Raw genomic sequence first — 24,828 nt, forward strand, 5'->3', positions numbered from 1 at the left:
AGCTCCATCCCCTTCCGTTCTGTACTGTCCATTCTGCCAACCATACGTACGCCTGACTTGCCTGTTTCCTCTTAGTGGACTTAGAGTAAAAGTCAGCTGAGTTTCTTTTTATCTAAAACTGCCTGGGTACGTATTTTCTCAGTGGACAGAGGAAAGCTTAAGAAGATCTAAGAGAAAATTTGAGGCTTCAGGTGTGAAGGGAGAGAAGCTTGGATTGTAATGTAATGAGTCTAGGGTGACTGTGGGGCACCTTCATAAAGCTGCGGTGCAATAGAGGAGTCTAACTGGGGGTGGTGGAGTCAGGAGCTTGAGATAGTAGTCACACTGCATTTCAGTCAGAAAACAGAGAGCAATGAATCTGGTGCTCAGCTCGCTTCTCCTTTTCAGTCTAGAACCTCGCCCATGGATGGTGTCCATATGTAAGGCGAGCTTTTTCCTCTTTAGTTACATATTTCTGGAAGCAACCTCATAGACTTACCTGGAAACATACTTCGATTGTGATTCTAAATCCAGTCAAGTAGACAGCAATGAAGATTAATTATCACACTCCCCTGGAATGCCCATTTTATTTCTTTGTTAATATATTTCTTAGTCAGTGTTCTGTTGCTATGAAGAGACACCATGGTGAAGGCAGCTCTTATAAAGGACAACATTTAATTGAGGATTGCCTGCAGTTTTAGAGGGTTAGTATATTATCATGGCAGAAAATACGACAGATTCCCAGGCGGCAGTAGCAGCAGAGATGGGGACACACACACACACACACACACACACACACACACACACACACACAGGGGCGGGGCTAGACAGATAAAATAGACAGACAGACACTGATCCTGGCTTGGGCTTCTGAAACCTGAAAGCCCACCCCCTCATTGCACACTTCCTCCAACAAGGCCATACCTGCTCCAGCAAGGACACACCTCCTAATCCTTCTCAAGTAGTGCTACTCTGGGATGACCAAGCATTCCAATATATGATCTAGACGGTGATGGGAGCCATTTCTCCCCAAGAGCAGTGACTTGGGGTAAACCAATTTCACCAAACATATTGGCCACGACTAAGAGAATTAACTATATTTAGTTAACGGTGGTGACCTATAGAGAGTTTAGGTATTGTGGATGCTTTATTATCCCTACTTTATCAGAAACTATTGTTTTCGTTATGTTTAATATTTCCTTGTATTGTGAAATCTTATTTTGTGGTGAGCTCTGATCAGAAGGCTAAATGGCATTGCTTGGCACAAGCAGAGACATGTCTCAAATTTGTCGTTGTTGTTGTTTATTTTGTTGTTTTGTTTTGTTTTGGGGAGTTGTTGAGACAGGGTTTCTCTGTGTAGCCTTAGCTGTCCTAGAATTCAACTTTGTAGACCAGACTGGCCTCAAACTCAAGAGATCCCCTGCCTCCCAAGTGATAGACTAAAGGCGTGTGCCGCCACTGCCCCACTAGAATTTGTTTAATAATTTATTCTTGGTAAGACTTGGGATTAGGTAAAGAAACAACTGTAAATACTTGTCTCCAGAATGTTAATGTGGACTTGAAGTGGATCCTTATTTTAGATTACAATGTGTGAACATTGCCTTGATTCTGGTGTTAGAGCAGAAAATGTAGCACATACAAGTGCCAGGCCTCTATCACTTGCTTCCTGGAGACTAAGAAGATGCAGTTACACGTTCTTCAATCTGGGCTTGTTTTCGAAGCCAGCATCCTTGACAAGTATAGTTCTTTTGAGTCTAATGTTTAGTTAGAAATATTTCTAGTTTGAAAGTTGCACGGTTTTACCAGTACCAGTACTATTTACATTCTCAGCATGTCCAGTTGTGAAAGAAATAGTTCAGTATTTGGAAAATTGTAGTGTAAAAACGTTATTAGCTGTCATATTTCATGTTTCTAAACTCTAGGTAAGTCCCATTAGATATTGATAAAAACATAAGTTCTGCACTTGATAAATATTGACAATTAGGCTCTTCTACTGCTATGAAATAGTAAAGCATTTTAAAAATTTAAAGTTGAAAATTTCAATTCAAATCCAATAGGATACTGTGCATTTGTGTTTTATATAAGTGTTCTGATTCATACAAATCTTTCTTAAAGTGTTGAGAATTCATTTATAAAACAAAATGTGCATTCTTGGCAGATTAATTTATTAACCTTCTTGAATCATGTTGCAAGTTCTAGGTGCTTTTTAAAAAAGTGTATGTAATTGTTGAAATTACTTTAGGAAAACTTAAACATAATCAAATAGCAGCAAAGAATATTCTGTATAATACACACACTGAAAAATGTAATGTGAAATATTAGAGCCTATGGTAACACACAGGACAAACATTCGCAGTGTTTAAGATTTCAGAAATAAGTTGAAAGCCTCCATAAACACCCAGTCTTCATAATGCTTTTAAAATGGAATAGCATGTCTTGGCTACAGATTCTAGCTCATGAATTATTTTCTTACAAGGTAATTAATTGACTAGTTAATTAATTTATGTATGTGGGTATTTTTTCCATATATCTCTGTATATGCCTGGCCAGAGGAAGGTGTCAGATCTCCTGGAACTGGAGTTATAGATAGTTATGAGCCACCATAAAGGTGCTAGGAGAATTGAACCTGTGTCCTTTGGAGGAACAACCAGTGCTCTTAACTGCTGAGCCATCTCTCCAGCCCCACTAATAGGCTCTTGTATTCTAAACACGTGGACTTTATTCTCATTCTCCCCGCACCCCCTTTCCATCAGTGAGCATCTTCTGTATAATGGTCCCTCTCCTGTTCTTTAGGGTAGGTACCAGAAGTGCAGTAACTGGGTCAGGGGGCATGGACTTCTGTATGTTTTTAACTACAATGTTTAGATCTGTTGTTCAATTGGTTTATATTCATTGTAGAAGATAAAAATTACAGTGATTGTGCTTCCTCCCCCCCCCCCCCCAGCTGGGGACCGAACTTGCACTTGCTAGGCAAGCGCTCTACCACTGAGCTAAATCCCCAACCCTGTGATTGTGCTTCTAATCTGAAGGTTTTGTGATTCGAGAAGCTTGGGAAATTGCCAGGATAAAAGCTTCTTGAGTGGGATTTTCTGCAACATTCCCTGAGCCTGGCTGGGCACTTTATAGGTGGTTTGTTGGTTTGTTTGTTGGTTGGTTTGTTTGTTTGCTTGCATATGTTTAGTATTCAGTGAATGATTTATTCAGGATGTGGTTTCTGAATTAATGATTTAAAATTTAAAATTGTTTTATTGGCTAAGTTATGTCTTATTGATCAAAACAACTAAACCATCAAGCTTTTAGAGGTTTACGGAAAAAGGTAGTTAAAGGTCTTCAGTATGATTCTTTTTTTGTTTTATAACTTATTTAATCTAAAACTTATTTGTTACTAACGAGTGTGTGAATGCTTTCCACGATCTTAATTATACTTAGACTATAGGCATATGACACAAAAGTGGACAACAACAAAGATGGTACAAATCTTGTTTATCCCCCTTTTCCTCCTACAGAATGTGAAAATCTTTGCATCTTCTGATAGTCTAGCCAAGGTCCAAGAAGTAGCAAGCTGGCTTTTGGAAATGAATCAGGAACTGCTCTCTGTGGGCAGCAAAAGACGACGAACTGGAGGCTCTCTGAGAGGGAATGCTTCCTCAAGCCAGGTTGATGAGGAGCAGATGAATCGCGTGGTTGAGGAGGACCCACAGCAGCAGCCGAGACATCAGGAGGAGGAGCACACTGCGCGGAATGGTGAACTTGTGGGTGCAGACCCTAGGCCTGGAGCCCAGAACGATTCCCAGCAAGGACAAGTGGAAGAAAATAATAACCGCTTTGTTTCAGTAGATGAGGACTCTTCGGGAAACCAGGAAGAGCAGGAGGAAGATGAAGAACATGCTGGGGAACAGGAGGAGGAGGAGGAAGAAGAGGAGGAAGAGGAGGAGGAGGAGGAGATGGACCAGGAGAGTGATGATTTTGACCAGTCTGATGACAGTAGCAGGGAAGATGAACATACTCACAATAGCAATGTCACAAACTGCACTAGTGTCGTGGACCTGCCCATCAACCAGCTCTCCTCCCCATTCTATACCAAGACAACAAAGGTGAGTATCTTCATTCCCCTCCACCGGATATGCTCCCTCACTATTTCAGTCATAGTGACCTCATCCTTACAGTCTGTAGTGCGGCCACTAGTCCTCACATGTAGAGCACTTCATTAATGATGTGAAGGCTCCAGTGTTATAAATAGAGATACTGATAAGAAGGCAACTTAATTGCAAAACGGGGTGGTGGTGGTGGTGGTGGTGGTGGTGGTGATGGAGGTGGTGATGGAGGTGGTGGTGGTGGTGGAGGTGGTGGTGGTGGTGGTGGTGGTGGTGGTGATGGAGGTTGTGGTGGTGGTGATGGAGGAGGAGATTGATGTTGTTTACCACAAAAAACCAAATCACCAGCTTCCGGTTTGCTGCCAGAGTGGTTTGGGTGAGTGTGCAGGGTTGGTGTGAAACATGACGTGTGTAAATAAAGTAATGAATTTTATTTGCAAAATAGCTAATGTATCACTGGCTGTGTTTTCACAAGAGTTAACCTAAAGTGTAAATCAGTGGAAGTCACAGCAACTAAGTCTGCTGTGTTTTCAGAAGTTAGATGTGGCTTGTGGGTGCCAAGTAGAATAGCCTTGTGTTAACCTGTTGTAGGGATTGTGTTTAAGTAATAGGTGACTTGTTTTACACACATAGAAATGGTCTGTAGCACACACCCCTTTACTCCTCATTTGCTGACTTTTAAATTTAACAATGAATCATTGGATTTTGCCCATAAATACCTATAAATTTAACAGTATTGCTTTTAGTGTGCTTTGACTCAGATTGTAGTGTCTCATACAATTGGCTTAAATTTCAATTTGCTTTATCAGTTTTGTTTTAGGTTGTTAAAAAAAAAAACGATGACAGAGAGCATGTCCATCTCTAATTTTCATGCCCGGCACATGACTTTACTTACTGGTTGGCATGACCTCAGAGAGCATGTCTATGTCTAATTTTCATGCCGGGCACATGACTTTACTTACGGGTTGGCGTGACCTAGGAAGGAAATGTCATCGGGTGTGGTTTTCTCTCACTGAACTCTCAAGGTAGAGGATCTTGGTCTGGACTAACTCTTAGTGTCTCACCCCCGTTCTTTTCATCTCCATAGCAGCAATTTAGAAAATCCTCTAGCACCTGGAGGGCAGGGCAGGAAGATCATGAATTCAAGGCAGAAGACATTGCCTCAACTACTCAAAAGATGGTTTTAAAGTTTCCTGTATTGTATTAAGAAGACTTCACATGCCCAGCTCTAGTAATAGGAGAAATTTGTACTGATTCCTTTTGGAGACCCTTACATCTTTGATCACTATAAAAACAAAATGTACAGTGTCCTGGGCTGCAGTTTGGTTTCAGTCCTTTGAAAGGAGCAGGGACTGAGATGAAAACCCTGGCTTAGAGTCAGGTGTGGTGGCACACAAGTCTCAACCCGGGGCAGGAAGGTTGTTGCAGATTTCAGGCCGGCCTGGGCTGTCTGGTGAATGTGAGTCAGGGATAGGCTGTTCAGAAGACTTGAAAGGAAGAAAACACCTTCCACTTTCTCAGTGCTTCCTCAGCGTGTCTATATCCATGTAGACAGACGTCTCCATGAGCCTTGACGGCAGCCAGACTTAATGTGTCATTCCCCAGTATTTCTACATCACCGAGGAAAAGCGTGTTGTCTACAGAACATAGCGGACACTGTCGAACTAAGGACAATCTGCTCCCCTTGGTCACTGAGCTTCCCTTTTTGCAAATGTAGAGAAGATAGCATGTTTTGATTAGAGAAGTGGGCGGGCACCCTTAAGTGGTGAGTGGGAACAGTGGCCAGTGTGTTAAGGGAGACTTTATACTAGTTTTTAGCATTTCTGAACTCCTGACAGGTTTTTGAGGTGCTTTCTGTGTAGGTGATTGGCAGACCTGTTTGGGTTAACTCTTAGTTGTAGGGAACAGTCTCTGTTCTTTGTAAGAAAGGCGTGTTTCCTCTTGAGAACAAAGACTACCCCAATCCCATTAAGTTTTGTTCTTAAGGGAACATACAGTAAACAGTATAGATTATATTAGATACTAGATAAACAGATTCTAAATTCTAATATTAAAGGTCAAGGCTAATGGTAGTTGATATTGCTGTTTATTAAATACAAACCGTTTGCACATTCCTGAAATAGATAAGTGAACAGGTTATAGAGAGCCAGTGGTTCACTCCACACCACCCTTTGTTTAGATTTTTTTTCTATTTTTTCCTCCCTCCCTCCCTCCCTCCCTCCCTCCCTCCCTCCCTCCCTCCCTCCCTTCTTTCTTTCTTTCTTTTTCTTTCTTTCTCTTTCTTTCTTTCTTTCTTTCTTTCTTTCTTTCTTTCTTTCTTTCTTTCTTTCTTTCTTTTTCTTTCTTTTTCTTTCTTTCTCTTTCTTTCTTTCTTTCTTTCTTTCTTTCTTTCTTTCTTTTCCTTCCTTTCCTTCCTCTTTCTTTCTTTCTTTCTTTCTTTCTTTCTTTCTTTCTTTCTTTCTTTTTCTTGGAGCTGGGGACCGAACCCAGGGCCTTGTGCTTTCTAGGCAAGCGCTCTATCACTGAGCTAAATCCTCAACCCCTATTTTTCTTTTCTTGAGAACAGTTTTTTTTTTCTTCTTTTTAACCATCCTCAAGCATAGGAGGCTTGGTTTGTTTTTCTAAAGATTTATTTATTTATTTTGTATATGTGAGTACACTGTCACTGTCTTCAGACACACAGGAAGAGGGCGTCAGATCCCATTACAGATGGTTGTGAGCCACCATGTGGTTGCTGGGACTTGAACTCAGGACCTCTGGAAGAGCAGTCGGTGCTCTTAACCGCTGAGCCGTCTCTCCAGCCCGAGAATAGTTTTTTTTAAACAATATATTCTGACTATGCGTCCTTCCTTCAACTCTGAGGCCCTCTCACCCCCTTCCATCTGAACCCACACCCTTTCTGGCATCTAAAGAGGAATAATAGAGCACGATCAATCCAAATAATCAGACAGCAGAAGAAAAGGAGCTGAAGCGTGCGGAACACATACAGATGTGGAGCCATACACGCTTGTGCACATAGGAGTCTACAATAGCGCAGAGCTGGAAGCCACAGTGTGTATGCATAGGATCTGTAGGGCTAAGAAGAAGACGCTTTGACAAAACATGACGAGACAGAGACCCTCCAAAGATGCCGTTTCGTTTGTTTGTGTTGACCGGCGACTGCTGGGCACTGGACCAGCCCTTAACAGCAAGTGGTTTGTTTCCTCAGTGAGACTCTGTTGGAGAAAACTAAACTTTCATTTGCAAGTGGTTACCAATCGCAGATAGCTTCTAGGTTAGGGATGGGGCTTATGTCCATGTTTCCTCTCAGTGCTGGGACCCTATCTGGCACAGACATGTGCATGTTCTGGGTAACATAACAATAGATTTCAATTTTGATCTGCCCAGTTTCTAAGAGCCCTTTCTCTTTCCATGTGTTATGCTGCCCCCTATGGTAGGATGTAACAAACAGAAAAGCAGAATTTCCAAGTGTGATGGGTTTAATAATGAACCCCCTGAGGACTCAGCTGCTCTTCTTGTGTTAATCCGACATTATAGAAAATATGAGGCCACAAACCTAAGTTGTAAGAGGAAGAAAGGCATGAAAAGAAGGAATCGGAGGCTCTGGAGTCTGTCCCATGCTGGCTGTTTGTCTCAGTGGACAAGTCTTCCCGAGTTCTAGAGCCAGCTTGCTCTGCCAGTTCTGTTTGTCTCTGCAGGTTTAACTGTGCCAGCCTACTGTGGCTTTTTAAAAATTATCTTCTCAAGAGATTCTCAGCTCAGATTGAGTCTTTGGCATGTAATAATCTAAAATACAGATTATTAACTTTTGCTTCTGTTTTATCTTTATCAGCTCACTTTCAGCTGACAAGAAAAGCAAATGGGACTACCAGAGGTCGGGTCTTTATCCTCCTGATTTTTTTCATGGAAACAAGTGTGTTTGGGAAGTCATTTCTGAAGAAACTCCATCTTTATCTCTAATTATTAGATTCTTTCTAGTGATGGTTTTTATCTATTTGCTTCCAGAAAGAACTACAAATATGCAGGCACACACATGTATACACATGAATACATATGCAGAGTAGATAGTGAATACATTTGTGTCTTTAGGCTCTAGACAGTGGAGGATGAGCAGGTCTGGTTGCACATGCCTATAGTCATGGGGACCAGAGAGAAGGGCTTTAGATCAGCAGCATAAAGGTAGCAGGTTTGTGACTGCCCTCTTAGAGCTGGAACTGCTGGAAAACTATGTAATACTATGCCCAACAGCTGAAACTTCAAGGGAAACTAAGTTAAGTTACACTCGAGAGAATGATGTTCTTCTCAGCAGGTGCACGGCTTAGTTTTGTCCATAACTCTATAAACTCGAAGCTGTGTTAGGTCTAGGCATGTCCAGACAGTAGTTGTCTCATATAACATATGCCGGCACGCACAGCCCTGTGAGTAGGTCCTTGCCTTGTAAATAGGAAGAAATGGAAACATAGTGAGGTCTGGCTTAACTTGATTGAGAGTCTGGGGAGATGATGGAACCAGGGAAGGGGCAGGCTGTGAGGGATGAGGTGGGAGAGTGGTAGCTAGCTCATGGCGCCTGAGCTCAGGCTTCCCTCTTTTACTGACTCTCTGAGCACATGTAATAGCCCCATCAGACTCTTCTTCATCTCCACCATGATGCCTCTCCTCAGGAGTTTTCTAAGGATTAAGTAAAAGCAGGTATGTAAAATGGGTAGCATAATGCCTGAGAAAGGAGGCTATGTGTATGTATAGGCCTGTGACCTGGCTTTGTCTGTATCTATCCCTCAAATGCAGGTCATTCTCTACAACACACGCATCTGTTTGTGATGTTCACTGTTCAATTGTTAGGACACTGCTAACATAAAAGGTTTTGGAGAAATAAGCAGACACAGGCTAATACGTTAGCCAAACGTATGCAAGTAGCTGAACCTAATTAACTGGCCTCACTAAGAAGAAAATAAGCTCTAGTCAAAGAGTTACCGCCCTCGTCAGTCATCAGGCCATATGCTGTTACTTGTAGAATTTGTCAGTGAATCTGACAAATTCTCCTAAATTTTAACCATAAAGTTTCTGCTCAAGTGCTCTGTAGGCCTTACAGATAAATGTTAACTTGTGATAAATTTGTAATTGATTTCTATTAACACAGTTTTAAAAATATTTAACATTTGAAACTATAATTGCTCAAAATATATTTTAAATCTGTGTGAATCAGATTATTTTTAATCTATATCCTGTTCACGAAAGTAATGAAAAGAGTACTTTAATTAATACTTATATTAATGAAAAGAATACTTTAATTTAAAGAATACATCAGAGGTACTAGATCCTCTGAAGCTGGAGTTAAGACAGCTCTTGGTGCCTGGTGGGGATTCTGGGGATTGGAGTCTGCATCTTTAGCAGAATAGTAGGTATTTAACTCCTGAGCCGTTTCTCCAGCTGAAACATTTTTTAGTATGTGGTTTTGTGAACTAATTCTTTAGTGTGATCCGGAAAGCTTTTAGCTCTCTATGTGTGACTTTACTATTGTTGTGAAGAGATACCATAACCAAGGCAACTTATAAATGAAAGCATTCTGTTGGGGACTTACTTACATCATGGTGGGGAGTGTGGTGGCAGGCAGACGGGCATTATGGCACTGGAGAAGTAGCTGAGAGCTCACATCTTAGCACAAAAGGCTAAGTCTTGTGATGTGTGCTTTTGAAACCACACCCCTCCCAACCCCGTGACTCATTTCTCCAACAAGGCCACACCTCCTAATATTTCTCAGTTTTACAAAACAAGACCAAGCACTCAAATATACGAGCTAGTAGGGCTCATTCTCATTCCCAGGCTTACACCACGGAACATAAATCTCTCATTCTGAGGGGTGGGGGAGAGAGCAAGTGAGAGCGCAGTTTGAGAGTCTATTTTTAGAATAATTCCGAGGTGCCCAACGCTCTTAACAGGAAGACAGCAGTCCTTCCCTCTCCTGCTCCTGACTCTCCATTGACATAGACCTGTTACTATAAGCCATTCTGTAATGGAAACTGAGGGAGGAGACTGGGTCGTCAGCTCCCGACGTAAGGCCATCACTCCTCTTTATATTGAATGGTTCTTCATATAAACCTCTGTACTGAGACTTCTGCTTTCTTAAAAAAATCCAGTTGTGTTGGGTGACTATGTTTTTGTTTTAATCCCTTGTGTGGGATAAGAGGCCACTTCCCAGCAGGTTATTATGATTTGCCTTGTGCACTAGCAGGGGAGTGATTTTTACCAGCTGCAGATAGTTTGATCCTGGGGACTCTGGAGAGGATGTAAATGGCAGAGCCCCAAGAAGGCTGCTACTCCTCCTGCTGCTCCTGCTTGAAATTGTTGTAGTTTGAAGACAAATTAGAGAAATCTTGCCGATGAAAATTGGACTTGCCCCAAAAACCCATTGTCCCTGGTCAGCAGGAAGTAGTCAATTTTGTTGGTTGAAAGGTCTACTCCCCTTTCCCCTCTAACCTTTTCTCCTATATAGTGTTGGGGGATTGGAAGGGATTAGGGTGGAATAAAGGTTGGGATAAAAGAACCCAATAAAATAGTGAAAAACAAAATAGCACCTCTTTCTTTCTGGTCCTTGTATTTCCATCTAGAGCACTGACAGTCTTTTCAATAGAAGACTGCTGTCATATTAAATGCATTTGGTGTATTCCCTGGATCAACTTTCTGTCTGTTTGTTTGTTTTCTGGATAAGTTACTCTTAAAATTTATGCCCTTAAGTCAGCATGCTAATGCTAAGGGGCAGTCGACCGACCACACCATCTTTTGTCCTTATTCTGGCCCTCACCAGTGCAGTGGAAGATGGCGTCAGTAGTGATGGCCATCATAGTGATGTGTAGCCATGCGGCACATTTCCTCAGTCCCAGCCACTTTGTATTTTCTTCCCAAGGATCACTCGAACTCATGAGTTCAATACCAGGCTGGGGAACCTAGGAAAAACCCCGTCTCGAGCAAACAAGCAAATAAAGATGTCATTTACTGAGCACTTTCTGGAATACTGATGGATTCCTTACGTGTCTGTCCTTGATGAGTCCGGTAGCTGCCAGCCTGGTGCTGAGCTGACTCACGAGCAGGAATCAGTTGGTCATCAGATTGGCAGCAGAGCTGGTATGGAGCTGAGAGCTCACTTCAGTCCAGGTTTACTCCTTGAAATAGAAATATCCGGTGAAGCAATATTTCCAGCTTTGGTTATTCTGCAGACTGTGGAACATCTGTTTCCAGGTCCCCAGTGTCACCCCAACTGAATCCCTGTCCCTGTGGCAAGTGTGGATACATATTTTTCAAAGGGCAGGCCTGAGATCCCTGTAGATCCCTGAATTACTCTGTCGGTGGCGTAGTTAATTTGATAGATTAAACAACTGGCCTCTTCCTTACACAACTGAAATGATGCTTCATTAGCACAAATTCTGCCTGCTTACCTTTACTTCATGTTTCATCTGTGCGACCCTGGCACACATTTCTCTAACCTTATAGGAAGAAATGACTTACGTTTAAAAGGAAGTCTGTCCTTGAGTAAACAACTGATTCTCCAGACTTGAGAAATGATTTTTGTGGGGGGGTTGGGGGGCTTGGATGGGGTGGAGCTTTCCCTCACTAGCCATTCTTTGTAACATTTTAAAATTAACCTTTTTATTTTCAAGGTAATGGCAAAATTGAGTGGGAACCCAGAGGCTCCCGTATGCTTCCTGTCTCCACGCAACATGCCATGCCCCACAGTGAGCCCCTCACCAGAATGGTAGAGGCTTTACAAACGATGAGGCAGAAGCCACATTTACCTCAGGTTTCACTCCTGGTGTTAAGTACTCTGAGTTTGGACAAATGTGTAGTGATGCATTTACCAGTGTGGTGTTTTTATAAAGGTTTCCAGCTGCCCTAAAAATCCTCAAGGTCAGCCCATTGAGTCTCCATCCACCCGGCTTGAGGCCAGCATCAGTCTCTTCACAATTTCCACAGCATCCCTATCCCCAAAGTGCCATGTAACCAGAATCACACAGTTTGCAATCCTAGATTGCCTTTTTAAATACCATTCATTAAGTTTCTTTAGTGTATTTTCATGGCTTGAAAGTTCCCTTTTTATTGCTGAATAATATTCCATTGTTTATCTATCTACTCATGGAATGGAGAATATTCTGGTTTTCCAGACGTTGCCAGCCGTGAGCTGCAGTATAATACTCCGTGAGGAGAGTTGTAGCTGTGTTTGCTTTCATAAGGAATTGCCAGGGTGTCTTCTCTTCCTGTGTGGGGTTTGCATTCTCCCTGTCAGCAAATGCTGTGTCCTTGCTGGTGCTTAGCGTGGTCAGCATTGTGGGCTTGGGCCACTCTGAGCTGTGCTGTCTTCAGGTGGGTACACGAGTGAACACAGCTTCAGGTACATGCTTGCCTGAGTACATCTCTGGTGAGGTACCCAGGACTTGCGATCAGTTTTAAATTAGACTGTTTTCCTGGCAATGCTCTTTTTAGAGTTTTATAGATGTGTTTGAAAGATAAGCATTATTTATTATGTTTTACAAGTATTTTTGACTTGTTTGTGGTGTGTCTTCTTACTCCATCCACAGTGTCTTTCAGAGAAAATGTTTAATTTTAATGACGTCCATCTTTTCTATTACTTCTTCCTAGACAATGCCTTTCACATTGTAACTACAGTGTCAAGGCTATCTGCTTCGGTTTTCCGTGTGTGTCTGTGTCTACTTTAAGATAACTTTTGGAAAGGGTGTAAGGTCCGTGCGTGATGATGTCGATGCCGATGCAGAGGCCCAGGTGTGATGGAGACGAATATTGCTCCATTAGATTTTCTTTGCATCTCTGTCAAAGACTGCATTTACATGGGTCTGTTTCTGAGCCCTCAGCCCTGTTGCATTTATCTGTTCCCTAACCGCTCTCCTGGTTGCTGTACCTCTGTGAAAGGTTTACGGTGGGACAGTGCAGTCTCCATGGTGTTCTTTAGTGTTATACTGGCTGTTCCATGCCTTCTGCCTCCCATCTCAGTGTTGGAGCATTTGTCACTGTCTGCAGAGTAACGGCTGGGATTGTGTTTCCAACTGTGTTGCACATTTTGCTTCTGCCCTGCCTTCCCATTTTTAGAATTTTAGAATTCTTTTACTACATACTCAGCCCATGGATAGTAATTCAAAAGAAAGTGCAGTAATGAAAGCCTACACAAGAGATAGGAATGTTCAGTTTTTAAGGCGGCTGCCATTAATATTTAGCAGTGTCCTTAGTAAATTGGAAAAAGTGATTTTGGCAATGAAACACATGTAATCATTTAAGTTTCTTAACTGAACACTAGAGGGCCATAGAGCACTTTGTTAGTGGTGCTGTTTTCATGTATTTAAATATATTAGTGTCTCTCTATTATTTCTTGCCCCAATTTAGAATAAGTATTAAGGGAAGTTGTATATATTGACATATAATATTTTTGTGTTTTTTAAATCAAGAAACTAGCATATTCTTATTTTGGCATTTAGTAACAAAAAGATAGCCATGTATCTTGTACATATGTACAAACTCACTTTCTTTGCAAGGATGAGTACATTTTTGAAAAATTCTTAAGAATTAACATCTAAAAAAGAATTAACACAATCTTCAATCAGAAGACCTCCCATGACCAATGATGCCCTGGGCTTCCTCAGCATATGTGCAAAGAAGAGCAGGTCCCTGGTGCGTTAGCACTAATGTGGATTGAGGGCACCAAGTCATCTTGAAGAAAAGAGTCTTGACCAGTTCTCTTTGTTTGGTGGTGGTGGCGAACCACAGCGTCTAGGCCCTAGCTAAGTAGTGTGACTGTGAGGAGGATCAGGAACAGTTTAGAATATGGGTGACTACTTCTTAAAGTTCAGAATCCTGGGAGATTGTCACTTCTCGCCTCTGTTTATGTGATAGAACACTAGAACACTTCTCACTTTTGATTTCTGTATTCTGGGGGGCATGAGACCTTCTCACTAGTCAGTGTTCACACTGTTTTAAAGAACTGGGCAAGGATCGTGACCAGGAGAAGCACCTGAGCTACAACTGTGAACGTGGGGACAGAGGGCGGGACTCTGATACGACCAAAGGAAAAGCACCACGTCCCTGAGCTGCTCCGGCTGAGCTGTCATTTACTATTAAGCCACTTTTGGTTTGGCAATGTAAATTTTGGGGCAGGTTAGTCCCTGTTCATATCGATGGCTGTTATGGTCCGCTGTTGATAAGCAGTGTTGTCTCCTGATGTGGTTATGGTTGGTGTGCTCTCACGGGCACTCGCCGCTTCGTCTGTTGCTCTGCAGAATACACATATTCCTATGTCTGGCAGAGTAATGTGAGTTTTCAGTGACTGGACGCCTTTTGCTTGTGATGAAATTAGTCATCTATTATGTTGGTGAAAGTAAAATGCTTAAATGGCTAAAAACATAAGCCAGATAAGAAGAAGGGTTGGTACCTGATGTGAGAAGTGTTTGTAGTGCTGCTCTGTCTCAGAGCAGGCCATACTGCACGCTGCCCAGGCACTGGGGACGCCAGGCTTGCTTTCTTAAGCATGTCGTTTTCACATGGTATCTTGTGATTTCTTAATGTGCTGCATGCTCCTTTCTGTGGCTTTGTTTTCTAATGAATCGTCTTCATTCTAGATCATATGCAGGAAAAGTGGGTGTTCTCACTCATTGCAAAATCAAAATAGTTTCGTCCAACAAATAGGTATTAATAGCAGTTGAGTGCCACAACTGTATTATATGGGCTGTTTTCCTTTTGAATTAGATTATCTTCAGATGTTAAACTTCCAAGTGATCTAATTTCTTCATCAACATGATCATCAATGTTTTTATTTTTATGTATGTGAGTGTTTGGCCTGGTGCCTAAGAGGCTAGAGAGGGTGTCACATCTGAAACTGGAGTTATAGATGATCATGAGGCATCATGTGTGTGTTGGGATTGGATTCAGGTCCTCTAGAAGGGCAATTAGTGCTCTTAACCACTAAAATATCTCTCCAGCCTGCAGGGGATCCCATTTAAAGGAAATATGTATTCTAACTTGCACAAGGAGTCTGAGGTGGTCTGTATTTAGGAGTAGCATGATAAAATGGATCATATGTGAGAACCAGTGCCAGTGGAAACACTGCAGTAGAAGTGAGGCTGAGGACAGAAGAGGACTGGTGGAACAAGCTACAGTGAGTTGAGGTAAGCTGATAAAAGCGTATAGGTTGGGCATTCCTGAAGTTGAGTCCCAGGAGTCTTCAAAGTGTGATCCTGAACTAACACCACCACAGACATCTGGAGGGCTAATTAGAAGTGCAGGTCAGCAAAGTCTACCCCAGAACTACTTAGCCAAACTCTAGGGCTGGAGTATGCATTTTAAGTGAGCTGTCCTAAAGTCTGTAGTACACTGGTCCATAGACTGGTGCCTCTCTTGTGATAAAACAGGAGTTCTGTGTCTGTTCTCTCTGTATCTCCTTCTCACTTACTTGGTTTCACGAGTACCTTAGCAGATTGTACCCTTGGATGTATAACAAGTGCATTACGGTGCACAAGTAGCAGGAGACACTGATCTTTACAGTTAGATAGCTAGTCAAGGCCAGCCTGTTAACTCTCTGGGGTTATTAAGGATGGTGGTAGTACCTATCGCATAGTATTACTGAGAGTGTTTATTGAGGCCTGAAAGGTAGCCAGGACAAGTACAAGAGTCTTCAGCAACTATTAGCTGATTATGCTTCATAATGTCATTATTTCAAAGTTATAAGTTTGTGCTAAAGCTAGCTTGATGACATGTCATGCAAAGCGTTGTTGGTTTTTTTTTCTTTTTTCTTTTTTTTTTTTTTTGGTTCTTTTTTTCGGAGCTGGGGACCGAACCCAGGGCCTTGCGCTTCCTAGGTAAGCGCTCTACCACTGAGCTAAATCCCCAACCCCGCGTTGTTGGTTTCTAAGAGGTTGTCTGGTGAATTGAAACTATTCCACTGACTTCTGCCTAAATGATTATGGCATTTAAGTTGAAGTTGACCTGTGGGCTATTTAAGTTTAGTTAGTACTAACTGTAAAGTACTCTTTCTGTAATTAATTGCTTAATGATGAAACTACAAGGAATTTGGAACGTAAAAGAAAGTATTGATGAACTTGGGGCCGACTGGAGATGTTGAGGAGAGATGAGAGCCCAGGTTTTATTCCTGCAGTGGCTGGGAGGAGGGTTCACACCCGCAGGATCTGTTCTGCTGTCATGCTGGAGAATGCCTAAATGTCATACTTCTTTTCTTTACTTGTACCTGTCAACTACCGTGTGGTCAGTTGACTATTCATGAAATAAAGTTGAAAGTGTGATGATGGGAAACCTAAAAGTGAGCTCATTTTATTCTTATATTAAAGTAACTCAGATGAAATCCAAACCATGACATTTTCTATCATTTTATATTTTATTTTGAAGAATAGCCGAAGTCTTGGCTAAACTGATTGATTTTTTTTTTTATAGTTATCAAAGTGGGAAATGGTTACCAAATATTCTCCACCCTCAGCTTAGCAGCTCATCTTTTTGTCTTGGATCACCTTTTGTCCTTTCCACTGTGGTTAAAAATTGAAATTAACACTCTTTGGAAAGCCACCTAGGTGCCATATTATAATGAGGACTCTATAGGTGCCATTTCACAGCGAAGGCTTTGCAGGAACCGGTCACAGAGAAGCAGTGTACTGGGTGCCCTTTGTTTTATGTATATTTTGTTATCTGCTGGCGGGCACACTGCACATTCAGGATGCTTGTCAAGTCAGAGTGCAGCATGAGGTGAAGCAGTGGGCCTGAGTCGGAAGGCTGGCTTGTCACTTTCCCATCATGCAGTCTCAGGGCTTATCCAGATTGCCCCTCTTACCTGAGCTGCCTTGAGCTTTGTGCTGTGAGCACAGGTCACTTGGAAACAGCACTTCAGTGTGAAAAGCTAGCTGAGCTTTTTATTAATGACAGCCTAAGTGGTCACAGGATGTTCCTTTAATAAAAATGTCTGCCCCCCTCTTTTTTTTTTTATGTGAAGAGGATATGGACTACACCCTTCAGAATAAGCAGTATTAGGGTCCTACTGTGAAAGGGGATCTTTTCCTGAAGACAGGAGTACCATAGTGATCATCTTTGACAGAGTCTGTGCTGAAGGATGTGGTAGCGTCTGTGCTCTCCTTCTGAGGATGTATATGCTGTACGATGTTGATCTGCGGTCTCCTTCCTGCTTGCCTTTTCTTAGGTAGAGGCTGGAGATGGATAGCCGGGGTCTTCATTCCTCTCCATCTCAGGCCTCTCACTGCACCTGAGGTTTGCTAGACTGGCCAGCCAGCAAGCCTTGAGGATCCTTCCTTTCCTCTCCACCTGGGCACTCAGGTTTTAGATGCTGTGCCCACCAGGTCTGTAAATGTAAGCATGGGAGTTGGGGGTTGAATTTGAGGCCCCCATGTTCGCATAGCGAGTGCTCACCCCACTGAGCTACATCTCCACAGCCTCTCACTTCTTAACTCTCAGGATCTTCCCACACGGGCACATTTGGGATCATAGCAGTTGAGTTAATTTATCCTTTTCTGATAGCTAGTTAGTGTCTTATTTATTGAAGAAACGAAAACTCAGATGTCCGCTGTACAGTTAATGTTGAGATTCATGAGACTGTGAGTTTCCCCAGGGATGAAAGCCTACATTTGATTGTATGTTTAAACTGTTTTATTTAGAGTAAATATTTCTATACTAATTTTTTTATTTAACTTATATTTTAAAGGTGTGTACACACATCTTCCCCTCTCGCCTCCCTGCAAGCACCAAGTAGTGTGATTTCCAGGTTTGCAAACAATCTTTAGGACTTTTGCAGGAGAAATAGCTGAAAGGTTGATGAGTTATTTGTGCTAAAACTTGCTTATAAAAGTAATTTAAATGACAGACTTTTAAGTGTTTATTTTGAAAACTGTGGAAGATAAAGTTACTTGAGGCTCTTTGTCGTCACACGGGGTTGGAATTCTTGCATGATTGAAATACCTGTAATTACAACGCCATTTTTGTCATAGCTGACTTAAAGGTATAGCTATATTAGTCACTAGCTGAATTCTTGGTGAGCAGCTGTGTAAGGCCAGTTTAACAGCTGGGGTAGCCCGGCGTGGAGCATGCGAATTCAACTTAGTCACGAAGTAAAGTGTGTTGTAGACACAGAGGACGTCATCAGGGCACTGATGAGACACTTGGAAAACTTAATCTGAACGTGGGACTTCAGGTTATAATCTCGAATAGTTCCTTAAATGCCTGGTAAAAGAGTGGGAATTTTGTTTTGAAGTAAATAGTTCATAGACACAAATATAGGATTTAATTTCAAAGCCTACATTTAAAAATACAGCTGTCATCTGTCTATACACTTTGTATGTCATTGCCTGAGTCATTATGGTGGACAGGAGAAGAAAATAAAAATATATAATTTATTGTAGTGTTAATTTCTTGAATTTCATCTTTTGGTCCATTTTTAAAACCTTTCATTAAATCTATATCTTCTTTCCAGTTAAAATATTTTCAACTACACTATCTAACACATTGTCACAGTTTTTAAAGAGTATACACTACCAAGTTGAAGCAGTGAGTTTTGTTTACATGTATTCTATTTTAAAGCTCCTAAAGATCACATTCACTCATTTATTTATTTATTTATTCATATTTATATGAGGAGGGGGCATACGCATGAAGGTCATAGGACAACCTTTAAGAGTTGCTTCTTTCCTACCATCCCGGTTCTAGGGATCAAACCCAGGTCGTCAGGTTTGGCAGCAAGCACCTTTCTGTACTAAACCATGTTGTGGGCCTTGGATATTTTTTGTAAGCTTTACTAACTTGTGATAAGAGAAGGCTCACTAAACTGATAATCCAGCATTGTGAGACATGTGCACAAGACTAATAAAGCTACAGCATGCACTCCAGAGTACAGAATCTTCCCTCGCAGTGTCCCATACTCCTGCTGCGGGAATCAAGTGTGGAGTAAGCAGCCAGCCTAGGGTTTCCCAGCTCATGGTGGCACTGAACCTAGAATCTCAAGTTTACCTCATGTTCTACGTGTGCTGTGCCGTTGGCCCTTCCTAATACTATGACCCTTTAATATAGTTCCCTGTGCTGCCGTGACTCCCAAATGGGAATAAAATTATTCCCATTGCTACTTAGCAGCTATAATTTTGCTACTGTTACAAATCCTAATGGCAATCTGTGATGGTCTTAGGCGACCCCTGTGAGTTTGTGAATTTGTAGAATATACTATACACTCTGTTCTGTTTCAGAAGCCAAGCTACTGTCTGCTCATGTTGTTAGTGGATACGGTCTGTCCTTTGTGCTTAGATGTGGAAACATACCAGGGAAGATCATTAGGATATCACAGTATTGCTAGTACACTAGTAATGGTGGGATGCCCTAGTAACTGTAACTGGGAATTGTGAGCTTATTGACAAGCACTCTGAGCATTTGAATGTTGTGTCAAATTTCTTTAGAAATCACTTTGAACTCCCCACCCCCTCACTCCCACCCCTGCTTTTAGTTTTTCAAGACATGGTTTCACTGTGTTAGCTCTGGCTATCTTGGAACACACTCTGTAGACCAGGCTGGCCTGCAACTCAAACAGATCCTCCTGCTTCTGCCTCCCATGTGCTGGGATTAAAGATGTGTGTCACTATTGCCCGGCCTGGACTTTAAATTTTATATAACAGTTCTTCCATTTGACTTCATTTCATGAATACTAAAGGTATAGGGGCTACAGCACATAGTTACATTTTAATTTTATGCTGAACTGTTTTTTTCTACAGTTGAAATATTATTAATACAAGCAGACGATTTATTGGTTCGTGTCTGTTGCCTGCTTGTTTCAGTTTCTCCATTTTCATTCATAAATTTCTTATTGGACAGTAGTTTGAGAGTCCCATCTCTTTGGCACTAGGCTATGAAAGATGGAAAATTGATTCAGCACAGGTTGACAGTACTATGTTCTGTATTGGAAAAGTAGTCTGATTTATTTCACTTTAGTAGTGCTATTAATTTTAAGTATCTATAATGTCCTGTTTCACCAAGAACACGGTGGTATTGATAAGAGTGGCTTAAGTTCACAGAAGCATTGAATAGTACTGAGATCCAGTAGCATGTGTTAGTACTTTTCTCATTGGAAGAAAATGTGAAAACTTATTATCAGTTTCTTAAGGCTGGTGCCTTGCATGTATAAGCCGAGGCAAGAGGATCCTTGGAGAGAAGATTGCTTGAGTCCTGGAATTTGAGGCTCGCCTGGGCAGTGTTAAGAAACCAGCTTCCTGTGTTACTGTACGCTGTCCACCATGCCCTTCATGGATTGTGGTTTTCTTGTGTACTTAAGCTGGCTCCAGCTTACTGTCAGAGGTTGTGATGCTGTACACTGTCCAGGTTGGCTGTCCTTCGTTGATCAGGGGTTTCTTGTGTATTTGATGTCAGTGGCTGTGATTCTCTACCCTGTCCAGGCTGTCCTTCGTTGATCAGGGGTTTCTTGTGTATTTGAAGGTTTGACATTTTTCACATTTCCATTCTAGATTGACAACATGGCTTCAGAAATAAGAGTTCCACGAAGAACAAACACTTCGAAGTTAGCTTGCGTTGATCACCACTAAAGAGCTGTCCTTCTAAGACTTGGCTGGACACTGAGTTTAGTGTTAGGTTTGCTAGAGCCGCAGTACTCCACACTGTCCAGCTGAGGGCAGCTACTTACCAACTTAAAAGAGCTGGTGCTTCTGAAAATGTAGGTTCTGATACACAACAGAGCTCACTTTCTCTCCTGTGTTTTCTATTGTCATAAATAATCATGGGAATACAGGCAGCTCCTTTTTCCTTCATAATAGTTGTTTAGTTCTTTAGGAACTAAGGGAGACAACTTTATGTTCACGTAAAGTTTTTCCCTGTGCCAGCTTCTTTAAACTCCCATCTTCCTTCCCCACTTGCATCAGACTTTAAAGATCCCATAGACTGACTGGATCTGGGACTCTAGATCTTAAAAGGACGCACTTTTGAACAGTGTGGCTCTACAGGTCTTTGAAGCTTTTAAGTGTAAATGTGAGTGTAGACAGTGTTTATTGTGCTGTCTAATTAATCGGTGGGCTAAGTAAAAGTTAAATTGTAACTGACCTGTTTGGTATGTTTTTTATTCAAAGTGAATGCTAATCTCCCAGAATATACTGTCCTCTTTCATTTTTGTTTTTGTTTAAGCACTGAAGTATCATTTAGTTTTAAATCCTATCTTCTCTGTATCTGAAAGAAATTAGAAATGCTAGTTGTTTTCAGAGATTATCACTGAAATAACATTGTTTTAAGAATAAAGATCTCGGGGTTGGGGATTTAGCTCAGTGGTAGAGCGCTTGCCTAGCAAGCACAAGGCCCTGGGTTCGGTCCCCAGCTCCGAAAAAGAGAAAAAAAAAAGAATAAAGATCTCAATCTGTATAAAATTATATTGTGATATTAGCAAAATAGATAGTGATTATATCTGGAGATAGATACATTAGCAAAAGGGCTAAGGAGACATAATTCTAAGGGTTGGGACTACATGAACAAAACATCAGTCTTCCTCCAGAGAGTAAAGTGAGCGTCAAAGAACAGGCACAGACTGGGAGATGATAGCGTTTCTTCTGCAGGGTCTGGGGAGGCTGGTGGGACATAGACACGTTTCTTCTATCACTTGTAAACCCCCCTAGCCATAATAGTTTATAGATTTCCAGTGTCCTTATACTGTCTTTTCTCTGTCCTAACCCTGGATCTTTGTTGGGGACTAATGTTGTGCACTTACTGTCATGCATTTTGTAGAGCATGTCCTTGTTTAGAAGTGACATGTGACTGTGATCATGTGCCCTTCACAGATTATTTTATAAGAAAATAAGTGTATGTGTGTACCTGTATGTGGATGTATTTGGGTGTCTGTGCTATGTCCTCCCATGCAGAAGACAGAGGAAGACACTGGATGTCCTGTGTAGTCACCCCTTGCCTTATTTCCTTGAGATATAAGGCAGTCTCTTGGAGCTAGGGTAGAGGCTAGCAATCCCCAGGGATCTTCCTATCTCAGTTCCCTGCACAACAGTTACAGACTCACGGGGCCACACCCAGCTTTTTTGTGGGTGGTTACAAAGCTTCATACTCCAGTCCTCAGGTTTGAGCAGCAAGAACTCTGACGTTATCTAAGCCGTCTCCATTCCTGGGGTTAAGGACTGTTGTTGTATTCTATTATCATTTATCTTTTACACTATCACTGTAGTTGAACACACATAACATAAAAAGTAATGTTTTTACCTTCTCCATGTATATTCAGTGGCATTAAGTATACTCAGAATATTGCATAACAATTACCACTTTCCCTCTCTAGAACTCTCCCTTTCCCCCCCTGAAACTCTGTAGCAGTTAAATATACTCATCTCCACACCTTTGGGGACCACCCTTGTGCTTTCTGTCTGTGAACTGAACTGTCTCCACACACTGCATAAGTATTTGACTATATGTGGAGTTATGTGACGCCTGTCTCTTTGTAATGTGTGTGTTTCACTTAATGTGATAGCCTCAACCTTCAGTGATGTGTCAAGACTGGAATTGTCTTCTTGAAGGCAAAAACAGCATTCAGCTGTGTGTGTATAGCACTTTGCCTACTTGGGTTATTTCCATGTGATTGTTGAGAATAATGCTGCCACAATCATGGTACCTCTGGTCAAGTTCCTGCTTCTAAATCGCGTGAGTGTGTCCAGAAGTGGAAATGCTGAGTGACCTGTTGACTTTGTGTAAAGGTTTGTGGAGCTGTCATACCACTTTCCAGAGCAGTTACAGTGTTTCCATTGTATTGGGGCTTCCCTTTGTACTGCCACTGAGTTTGCATTTTAAACCACATTTCAAATTTGATATTAGAGAGAAAGACCTGGTTTAAGAACATAACGTCAGGATCGGGCTAGGAATATTTCTCATGTACAAACTGTCTTTTCTTTTCATTAGTCTGCTTATAGAGTAAGATTGATCATTCCACAGTGGGAGGGGTTGTGGGAAGAAGCCAGACAAGGTGGTTTTTTACCCTTAATCCTAGCACTTGCGAGTTAGAGGCAGGAAGATCACCAGTTCAAGGTCATTCCTGGCTGCAAGATAGAGGTCAGCCTAAGTGGTCAGTTAAGGAAATATTTGAGATTATGCTGCAGCTGATAGCTTGGTAACACTTTTAGGTAGAGTCTTCGCCTCCATAGTTTACATTGGGCATTAGGGAGCTGTTGAAAGTTCTTTAAAAGTAGATATTATCCCCTGGTCCTTCTCCGTGTTTTAGGAAGGGTACTGACAGATGTGTTGGAGGAATTAAGCACTAAGAATGTGCTCCATCCAACATGTCAGCTACCTCTGTGTCAGGGCCCTCGATAACGTGCACACACTGCCGTGGGTTCCTTAGAGCATGTTTGTGTTGAGAAGTGAATGCAACTGCGATCGCTGCCTATCATAATTTATTTTATAAATAATAAACAGTTTATGTGCCTCAGTCAGTCATGTGGCTATTATAATAGAATCAGGGACTGTTTGAGAATTACAGAGAAACTGAGATTGATAATCTCTAGTAAGATGATTCAAGGTTATTAATAGCGACAGAGAGGTGGGGTATGTTTACTGTCTTGGTAAGCGTGAGATAAAGAATAGTCTGCAAGGAAAGGGGAAAAGCACCCCGACAGACACTTGGAAAGAGCACCCACGGATACGGATGAGGTTGGACAAGCATGTTGTTTTTAACATGCATAAACACTCCTTAACTTTGAATCAACTCAAAGCATTCTTCAGACACTTACGGTGACATTTGAGAAAGGAAGATTTAAGAGAAGATAGAGTGTTGTGTGTTTTGAATTTTGTAGAACTCTTCACTTTCTAGGGGCACCTTGGCTGTTTAGTTGGAGTAATCCCAGGACCCTGCAGCCCAGCCGGCCCCATTCCTGTCTGCACTGCTCCCTTGCTGTGGGAGCTCACCAGCTGTTTGACTGGCAGGAGCAGGAGCGCTCACTTCAGGAGTTTATAATTCCTGGCTATTCTAGGACAGTTTGCACTTCACCAAGCCTCAGACAGGTCAGGACACTCGCAAAGAGAAGGTTGGAAGACAAAAGCAGCAGCAGGCCTTGGGTTCTCAGCCTTTTAAAACTACTGTAATTTTTTCAGTTTGGTGGTGAGTGTTTTAGTAATGTGCCTGTATTACATGTAGAGAGTGTTCACGAACCACGAGGAGTCTAAAATGTCAAAACCTGGAAAAGCTCCTGTGAACCATGACTTGGTTCCTGTTGATCTTAAAAGTGCAAAAGAGCCTCTGCCTCATCAGACTGTGATGAAGATATTTAGCATTAGCATCATTGCCCAGGGCCTGCCCTTTTGTCGGAGACGGGTAAGTCTGACATTTGAAAGCATGAACGTTTCTTTTAAGTGCTGTTTCTCTTCCGGTGAAGCACTGCTTCAGATCTCCTGTGTGTGTTTGTGAGGAAAGCTAGCAGTGCGTTGTGTAGCCAGGGAAAACTTGCACAGCAAGAGCGTTAGCGATGATCTGGAGCCTGACAGGGGTACCCACTCCACCTTTTGGTCTTGTCTGTTTTTCTTGAGATTAGAATCCTGTATACTTATCTCAAACTGGTAAATGTGAGAAAGATACCTCTTGAAATAGCTGATAAATATTAGGATCTCAATTTTGTGGCTTTTATTTTGGTGGAAAGCCAAAGCTGCCATTGGTATTCGCCTCGCATGTGGGAAATGCAGCATCTAGTGCTCTGAGATAGTTTATATGCAGCCACCCTGAACTAACTTT

The 24,828-nt window shown here is 41.8% G+C and overlaps 1 protein-coding gene across 9 annotated transcripts in view; it reads left to right on the forward strand.

The window, feature by feature from the left end:
• Fbxw7 (F-box and WD repeat domain containing 7) overlaps nt 1–24,828 on the forward strand; it is a 161,854-nt gene that overhangs the window by 83,865 nt on the left and 53,161 nt on the right. For 7 of the 9 annotated variants that reach the window (NM_001419528.1, XM_063281082.1, XM_039103741.2 and 4 more), the window contains 1 exon segment: nt 3,486–4,073. In NM_001419528.1, coding sequence (NP_001406457.1) covers nt 3,555–4,073 — 519 coding nt within the window. In that variant the 5' untranslated portion in view covers nt 3,486–3,554. 9 annotated transcript variants of the gene reach the window in all.

Source organism: Rattus norvegicus, chromosome 2, assembly GCF_036323735.1.
Source record: "Rattus norvegicus strain BN/NHsdMcwi chromosome 2, GRCr8, whole genome shotgun sequence".
NCBI classification, from domain to species: Eukaryota; Metazoa; Chordata; class Mammalia; order Rodentia; family Muridae; genus Rattus; species Rattus norvegicus.